Source organism: Trichomycterus rosablanca, chromosome 5 (genome assembly GCF_030014385.1).
Source record: "Trichomycterus rosablanca isolate fTriRos1 chromosome 5, fTriRos1.hap1, whole genome shotgun sequence".
Lineage (NCBI taxonomy): Eukaryota > Metazoa > Chordata > Actinopteri > Siluriformes > Trichomycteridae > Trichomycterus > Trichomycterus rosablanca.
The window spans coordinates 43,637,363-43,646,709 of NC_085992.1; the positions used below are offsets into that span (position 1 = coordinate 43,637,363).

Consider the following 9,347-nt stretch of genomic DNA (forward strand, 5'->3'; position numbering starts at 1 on the left):
GTAAATATTGTGCATAGTTTATTGTTTTTATTTTTATTTTGTTATATAAGAAGCCGGCATGGTGGCTCGGTGGGTAGCACCGTCACATAACAGCAAGAAGGTCCAGGGTTCGATCCCCAGGCAGGGCGGTCCGCGTCCTTTCTGTGCAGAGTTTGCATGTTCTCCCAGTGTCTGCATGGGTTTCCTCCGGGAGCTCCGGTTTCCTCCCACAGTCCAAAAACATGGTCAGGTTAATTGGAGACACTGAATTTCCCTACAGGTGAATGGATGCGTGTATGTGTGTCTGCCCTGTGGTGGACTGGCGCCCCGTCCAGGGTGTTACTGTGTGCCTCGCACCCATTGAAAAGCTGGGATAGGCTCCAGCAACAATGACCCTAATTGGATAAGTGGTTAAGAAAGTGAGTGAGTATATAAGAAGCAAAAAAAGCTGGTTGACATTATGTCTAGTATTTATACAGAGCTCACCAGATTTAAGACTTAAAATCTTTCACATCTGGTTGTCTACAATGTTTTGAAACCTGCAGTGATCATAAAACAACCAAACATCACTGTGTCTTTTTCTTTATCAAATATCTAAAACAGTATGACTTACAGCATGTACATACAGCACAAAACACAACATACAAGATAGAGCAAAGGCACTTTGTACATGGCTGAGAAATATTCACAGTTCTTAATGCTGTACAAGCATTTCCCCAGTGTTTTCTATTTAAAGTCATTAGTATTCAAGTCAAAAACAAATCAAGGACACTTGGTAGTGAATTTAGTATCATCTGAGTGAGAACTGACCAAAAAAAGGGCTAAACCGCTGGAATGCAAAATGACGTAGTCACATCAACAGAAATATGTGGAACAAATGATTTAAAGATAGCTTATTACCATAGATAACCTACATTATTTCTATTGTACACACTTTGGCATAAACATCAAAATAAATGTGAAAAGTTTTACTTGTGAGATCTACATATGAAGTGTTCAAGTTCTACATATGAATATGACGTTCAGCTATTAATAACACTGATGCCTTTACAAATCAGTCAAGAACACAAACTCAAAATAATACAATATTACATCATTCTTAAATAGCTGGAAACCTTTAGAGCAAATATCCTGTCACAATAGCATACACTGATCAGCCATAACATTAAAACCACATCCGTGTTTCTACACTCACTGTCCATTTTATCAGCTCCACTTACCATATAGAAGCACTTTGTAGTTCTACAATTACTGACTGTAGTCCATCTGTTTCTCTACATACTGTTTTAACCTGCTTTCACCCTGTTCTTCAATGGTCAGGACCACCACAGAGTAGGTATTATTTAGGTGGTGGATCATTCTCACTGCAGTGACACTGACATGGTGGTGGTGTGTTAGTGCGTGTTGTGCTGGTATGAGTGGATCAGATACAGCAGCGCTTCTGTCGTTTTTAAACACCTCACTGTCACTGCTGGACTGAGAATAGTCCACCAACCAAAAATATATACAGCGAACAGTGCCCCATGGGCAGCATCCTGTGACCTGACTTTACGTCTACAAGGTGGACCAACTAGGCAGGAGTGTCTAATAGAGTGGGCAGTGAGTGGACACACACTAACACACCACAACCGTGTCAGTGTCACTGCAGTGCTGAGAATGATCCACCACCTAAATAATACCTACTCTGTGGTGGTCCTGTGGGGGTCCTGACCTTGTAGAACTACAAAGTGCTTCTATATGGTAAGTGGAGCTGATAAAATGGACAGTGAGTGTAGAAACAAGGAGGTGGTTTTAATGTTATGGCTGATCAGTGTACACTCTAGCAAAATGTACAACTATATAAGACAACATAACATAGCTGGTTAAGAGCAGCGAGAAGAACACAGTTGTTACAACATGTATTATGATAATTAGGATGGTTAAAGTCAGAGCCAAACAGCAAAGCGGTTTATAGAAGAGGAAATTAAGCAATCAAACTAATTCTGAAGGTGCAACTCAAAGATCCAGATCAGTGTTAGATTCTTAAGAATCATGACTAACACTGTTTTCAAAACAGCTTACTGTCCAGAATTTAGCTTAACTAAAATAATTTAGTATTTACATTAGGGCAAACCTGCCGATTTGATCCCACCTACAGTGGTAACCAGAGCTTGGCTACAACAGTGCCATGTTATCATTGTGACAACACAACTAAGATGAATGTACTCTGAAATGTACTCTGAAATAATGCTAATAAATATATAATGCTGGTTTTGTTGTTCTACACTCCCTGAGATGGTTTATCAAGCCAAAAGTATTATGTTTGACTTTCTGATTAACAGTACACCTCAAAATCCAGTCATTTATACTGAGTGGCCTGCTTTGCACTCCCTGAGATTTGCACACCCAGTCCTTGATTTAAACCTGTATACAGTTACAGCCCACATAAAACCCTCTTGTACAGGAGTCCCCAACCTTATAAACAGTGCATACCCCCTGTTTACACTGTTGATTGACTGACAATAATAATAAGGTTGATTATAATTTGTTGACAAAAATAGTGACAGCATCCAAGGGGGCATCCATACAGTCAAGTGAAAAAGTCTGAATAACATTAGAACAAATTACAAAAGACCAAGATGTCTAGCTGATAAATGCACTCACAATGCATCTAAAATTAACATCCAATTTATCTATAATCAAAACACAACTTCCACCTGGTAACACCTACTACATTCTGTAGTAATGTACCATAGACCATAAACAACTAAAGAGGAAACGTAAGTTTGGCAACGAAGCAAGACATTTATTAAGTGCATAATAAATACGTTTTGAATAAAGACTCATGTTAGAATAGTGAACAGTGATATTAGTGAAATGCCCTTAGTTTAGGACAAACTATTAACGAAAACACTGCTGTGTCATTCCTACACAAGTAGTGTGTCATTTGACAGTACTTGAATGTATATCTACACCAATTATAGATTTTTATATATATGCTATCTATATATAGGCTGTTGATTAAAACAGACCAGACACCTGTGTATGCTGCTATAATGGGGCATAATTGTAATTATAAAATGATCTAAATTATTAATCAATATACTTAATACTTATCTGTCACACATGCAATCTGAAAAATAAATTTGCTTAGTGAATACAATACAATACAATACAATTCCAAAGAACAAGTACCTGTTAACCACTTTCAATAAAACAGCTCCTAATTATTTACACCTGGTTTTGGGGGGTGGAAGAATTAAGGCAGAAAACACTGCACGAAAAGGGCTGCAGGCTAGAATCCTTCAACACTTATGCAGCCAGTGTCTATTCTGCACCAGTGCATCAACCAAACAGTAGTGGTCACTGTTGCAGCAACAAGAAGAGTTTTTCCTATTTATAATAATAATTGTTTCTTCTACTTCTCCTGTTTCTTCAGATACGGCTAACTAAATCTGTGGAGTGCCCGACCAGGCAGACGGCACTACTGAGATTGTCTCGCATATTCGATTGCTATTACAAGTGCCTAAATATGTGCATAATTACTTCTCAAACTGGCCAACACACTAAGCTAGTATTATGTTAATTAACAAAAGTGGTTTCATTGTGTATGTGTAATAACTGATTTTTATAAGGACCTGGGTTTGCAGAAGGTGGATTGGTTTTTACCAAATTGCCCCTGGGCATTTGTATATGTACATGTCTGCCAAATGTTCTTGCCATATTTAAGGTATCTCTTGGGAGTTCATACACTGCTTATTTCAAATTTGTTTTAGTTCTTTAAAATAAATTCTGATTATTTATTGTAGTTTAATTTGTTGTTTTATAGAAAGCGCCTACATATATTTTTCCTTACTTCCTTACTTGGTTTATTTAGTCAAAAGTATGTCAGAACCCCCTTCTAATTCTTAAGTGCAAGTGTTTTAGCCAAAATGTAAAAAAAGAGTTATATGAAATCAGTTTTATGCATTTAACTGTGTGGCAAAAGTTTGGGGAAGGCCATGCCCTGTAATAAAATAATTGTGTTCAAAGCAAGGACCATAAAGACATGGTTAGAAAAACCAGCGGCCTGCACAAGCCCTAAATAACCTCACAAATGCTCTGAATGGGCAGAAATCCTACAGACACACTTTAATAGCGTGTGAAAAACCTTATCAAAAGAGTGCATGCTGGTGTAACTGCAAAGAAAGATGGGGGAAAGTTCAGCTCAGATTTCCCTGCTGATGATTTTGGAATGTCCAACTATCTCATGGTAATGTGTCCACATACTTTTAACCATATAGTGTGGTTTATTAGCTAGCTTAGTAGCAAGTGACATTAAGAAGCTGACAAAAGGCTGGCAAACAATAATTATAAATTATTATTAATAATACAAAAACCCAAAATTAGTAAGTTACAAATGAACTGCTAACTTCAGCACAACAGCTTCTGATGCCAATATCTTAATCTGAGCTTGATCAAGTTTATTTTGCAACAGTATGTTTAATGCAGAATGTTTAATGCAATGTAGCTTAATGCACTCACTTCCCGCATTGTTGTGGCTCTGTATCAAACAGCACAATGCCTAGTGAGTGGGAACCTCTGCTTTAGAAAGATCAATGTCCATAAAATAGGACATTTTTACTATAAAGTAACTCTAATGCATAAATTTGACTTTCACAATGAAAGAATACAAAATGCACGACAAAACTGGGCTCTTACATTACAATGTTATAGTTCAGCACTTTGTTCCAGTCCCGTGTGGCCTCCATAAGATGCCTCTGACCATGACCTATCCACACCTCCTGGGTCCTAAAGACACGACCACAAAACCAACACCTGAAACTCGACTGAGACATCTTAGAACCTGAAGGTGCCACCTTAAACTTGCTACCCAAAAACCTCTTAAGCTTTAGTTTCAGAATGAACCTTTCTTTAACTGTCCCCTGAGGCCATGCTCGTCTGGAGTGAAAAGAACGAGCTGCAGCTGAGTTGAGGAATGGCTCACAGTTGAGCTCTGAAAGGGCTTTTGATGTTCCCTGAGAAAGTAGAACCTTCTGCACTGCCCCCTTGTTTCTATGAACGGATCTCATGATGTTTGTCACCTCGGGAATATCCGCGTCGGGGTGATTGAGAACTACAACAGGCTGGTTTAGGCGTGGTATTTTAACAGGTTGTGAGGAATAAACAGGCATGAGTCTTAGAGTCCGCTCCGTTGCTGGAAGAGCTGGTTCCCAGTAAGGGACAGACGCCTGTAGCTCATGTTCTTTGGTTTTTGGGGCAGTTTGTGTCCTGGATTTTGAAACAGGCTCCTGGGAGCTTTGTGTGGTTGGATCTTGTTGTCTTTTCCTGCTTACAGGTGACTCGGTCAGTGGTGATGGTTGCAGGTTTGATTGTGAAGAATCCGGTATGGCTTTGAGGGAGTACATACACAATTGCTGGGAAGAAAATCTACTTGATTTAGCTGACTTCTTTGCATTACCTGCAAATAAAAAAAGAAACAACATAATTTAGTGCATATTACATTACTCATATAAAGTGGTAAAGTGGTTAGATGAGGAAATAAGCATGGGCATGTATGGTGCCAGTACTACACCCCATTCTACATAAGCAGGAACAGCAATTAAATTGCAAATAAAAACAGAAATCAGTGATTTGTGAAATTGTACAGGTATTCATTCAAAAACAGCACTAAGACTTCAATGTTTTACATCAACTAGCGATACTGATGATTAATAGATAACCAACAAAGAAATCATTGTTTGATTTATGATGTAGGCTAATTTCATTTAAATTCATCTCCAACAGCTAATAACTGATTTAAATTAGGACTCAAATTAAGCAGTACAGATTAGGAGTGCGTCGAAATGACTTACCTTTACCCACCCTCAGTGCACATGCACCAGTTCAGTTTACAAATGTAGATAACATTGCTTATTTTTAAAGCATTTATGTTATTTAATAAAGAGTTAATGACTGAAGTATTATGCATTAAAACAATTCCCAAACAAGTTTGGAAAGTGTGGCAGCTGTCAAATTTAAAATGAGCTCCTATAGACAAAAAACAAGGAAAAAGGATTTGCAATTCATTGCTCCCTGTTCCAGATTATTGTTGCAATTGAGTTTGCGTACTATACGGCCAAAAGCAAGTGAAGGGTCCAGGTTGAAGTGGGTTTAAATTTTACAGTTGGTCATTGGTCAGTAACTATAGGGAGTGTTGTAAGTCTGTCACATGTCAGTGTTGGTTTCTTCCACGTAATCTGGTTTTCTCCCAACAACTAATTCAAGTGAGTTGATAAGCAGCTACTTCAAAGTGCTTCTATGTCACTCATTACCATAAAGAGCTGCAGGTTGTCCTACAGACCAGACAGTTTTGGCCTTGTTTGGGCTGATTTTAGCTGGTCAGTTGGTCTTTAAGCTAGTGGAATCAGGTGAATCTCCTACGTGGTTGATATGAAAACATGCTGACACTGCGACTCTTTGTGGATAAGAATAACCACCATAGCTCTGTGTTACGTAGCAGCTAATAAAAACAAATTAATGGGTAATTTTAATAATATTTCTTTTTTGGATTAACCACCCAATCACTGGATTCCATGAAGCTGACCAGAATTATGGTAGTCAAAGATAACTGAGCAGGAGCTTTGCCGCAGCTTTTCATACATACACTGCAACACTTGGGTTATAAATAATAAATCATTACTTACCAGTGAATGTATTTTCTGAATTAATAATCAAATGGTTGGCAGTGGTAACAGGCAGCTCTTCTAGTGTCTGATACAGGTCTGCATTATAAAAGGAGTCTTCTTCTGATGACAGTGCTACATAAGGTTCTTCAACAGTTTCACATGTACAGTCCAGACCTGGAGGGAGATGAGAATGTCTGGGGTCTATACTGTTTGTGTACTTTTCTCCACTGTCTTGAAACAACAGGCTGGTATCTTCACTCAGAGAATTACAAACAAAATCTGTTGTACTTTTCTGAAAAAACACTGGGGTTGGATCAATATTTCTTTCAAAGGTGGCTCCACTGTCCGGAAATGCAGGACAGCTGGAAATATGTTTTAGTGTCTGTTTAGACGGGTGAACCAGAGATTTCTGGAGTATTGTGGGTCCCTTCACTGACTTGTTTGTGTCTATATGAGGGCTTTTGTTGTCGTCAGACGGTACAGCTGAGGGGTTAGAGGTTACTCCTTCTTCCAGGCTGTCTAAATTGAATGAAATAGTAGAAGATAAGTCTGTGGAAAGTTCAGGGTGATTTTCTTCATGTCTTATTGCTTTTTCCTGATGGACCATGAGTTTCTTTGTGTTTTCCCTGTTCTCTGTATAGTGAGTTAGGATAGCTGCCTCTCCGACAGGGCTTACTTCTCTTGATACGTCTGCATTACCTTCATTAATGTAATTACCGTTATTAAAGCTAGACACCAGACCGGGAGAGGTTGGTTGGGCGTCAGAATGTCTGTGATTTGTTACATTAAAGTTCTTTGTTCCTGAGATAGCAAGCTGAGCAGGTGCATTAAGGTTGTCACAGCATGCATGTTGGTCATCATTACAGTAACTATTATTATTTTTACCCTGAGACACAATTTCTGCTGAATCTTCATGATGTTTATCACCCAGTCCTTGATCATCTGGCTGGACTGAGGATGAGGTAGAATTACAATCCTGATTTACTGAAGAGCTTTCAGTGCAAGTGTTGCTCAGTCCATTGCATATTTGATTGCTTAGCCTGTCAAAGTAAGAGTGTAACTGTGTATCGTTTAAATCTTCTTCTGTTAATGGTAAAGATTTTTTGCCTGCATCATGGGGATTATTTGTTTTGGTCAAGGGTATGACTTTCACTATAAGATGCTTTTTTCCATCCACCATCTTGAAACCAACTACCTTTGTAGTGCAATTTGGTGGAATAGAAATGTTGTTCTTTTCCATGAGACCACAAAGTTTATCTTTCTCAGAAGATCTAAGTGTGGGGAATTGTACAAAACGTTGATTTATATGTGGCTCAGAGGGGAACGTTTCAGCACAAGACAGAGATGGTTGTCCTTTTAGAATCACCGGCCATTTCTTTCCACTGTTTACTGTCCTTTCCAGAAACTGCTCGGTTTCTTCTAAGATCCTGACTGGATTTAAAAGCTCTCCATTTTCATCAAGCAAACCAGGAGCCGAAAAAGGCAGAAATCCTGAAGCTGGCCACGGGACTTCTGTTTTTGGTATCAAAAATTTGATATCCGGAATGTCATTATCAGGCTGTGTTGGAGGAACCTCTTTTCTTTTCCACCAGTTCTTTCGGCCCCACTTTCGATTGCAGAGTGAACCCATGTGCTTTAAGAGCTCTTCCTTCATAGGTGTCTCTGCAGCATCAGCTAGAAGATGACCATTTACAGGCTTATTGCTTGAATTTTCCATGGCTGGTATTGTGTAGTTTGGACAGTCTGATGGCTCATTTGTATTAAACTTAAACTTTTTACATGGATGCCGACTGTCCAAGCAGTGCCGAGAGTTATAGTGCTTTGTGAGTTTAGATGAAGTGTGTAAGATATCATTGCAAGATTCACACGTGAGCTTGTTGAGTCTGTGGGTTATTTGATGCTCTTGAAGGGTAGTAGACTCAGAAGCAGCAAAGCTACACATATCACAGGGAAAAGATGTTGGCTTTCTTTTCCCTCCATGAAAGCTCTCAAAGTGTTTCAGCGAATCATTTGGACTAAACATTGTGCTGTCCTTGCAATCAGAACTGTCCACTACTTGATCAACCTTATGTTCATTTTGGGATGGACTTTCGGAAGGTTCTGTGTTAACCTTCTTTTCCCCTTTAATTTTCTTTTTCACATTGAGTGATGCAGCTGAGGATTTCCTGAGTCGTAGGCGTCTGTGCCAGTTGCAGTTTATATTGTCCACTGCTTTGTCCTCTTGGTGGCTGCTTGGATTTGCCTGTTGTACTTCCATGTTTTGTATACAGATCCCTGAAAGACACACAAATGAAACATTAATAAAGAGAATTAACAGGAAATAAACACACAAGCATGCGCTGACGTGTATGTTATTTGCTTCATATAAACAGTGTAAATCAAGCACAAGTGTTAAGAAGACGGAGCAAAAAGTAATAATAACGTCACGCCGCATCCCCTGTTCTGACTGGATGTTTATTGGACGAGAACAAGAAATACTATAATACAAGAAAAATAAATAAATGAGTCTCAGAAGTCAGGCGATCATCCAGTATAAAACTAACTTGACCACGGTGGTGTACAACATCCAGTACGCTTCCCCATAATGTTTTTTTTTTTTTGCAGATAGAGCAAATATATGCACGTCAAATATACAAACACAAAAGTCAGAACAACAGGGGACGCGTCGTCATGTTATTATTACTTTTTCAACACTTGTGCTTGATTTACTGTCTATATATG

General features: G+C 38.8%; 1 protein-coding gene across 1 annotated transcript; it reads right to left on the bottom strand.

The window, feature by feature from the left end:
- Positions 1-4,301: 4,301 nt before the first annotated feature.
- On the bottom strand, positions 4,302-8,883 carry LOC134315293 (zinc finger protein 518A). The gene is made up of 2 exons (XM_062996380.1): positions 6,645-8,883; positions 4,302-5,419 (listed from the first exon to the last, which is right to left on the bottom strand). The coding sequence occupies exons 1-2, from the start codon at positions 8,881-8,883 to the stop codon at positions 4,656-4,658; spliced, it is 3,003 nt and encodes a 1,000-aa protein (XP_062852450.1). The 3' UTR covers positions 4,302-4,655.
- Positions 8,884-9,347: the final 464 nt, after the last annotated feature.

What these genes read in the sequence shown, in the direction of transcription:
- LOC134315293 (XM_062996380.1), bottom strand. Translation starts at nt 8,883, where the DNA reads ATGGAAGTACAACAGGCAAATCCAAGCAGCCACCAAGAGGACAAAGCA. An exon ending in TTCAGAAAATACATTCACTG is followed by an intron (nt 5,420 to 6,644) that starts GTAAGTAATGAT and finishes TTTTATTTGCAG; the next exon opens with GTAATGCAAAGAAGTCAGCT.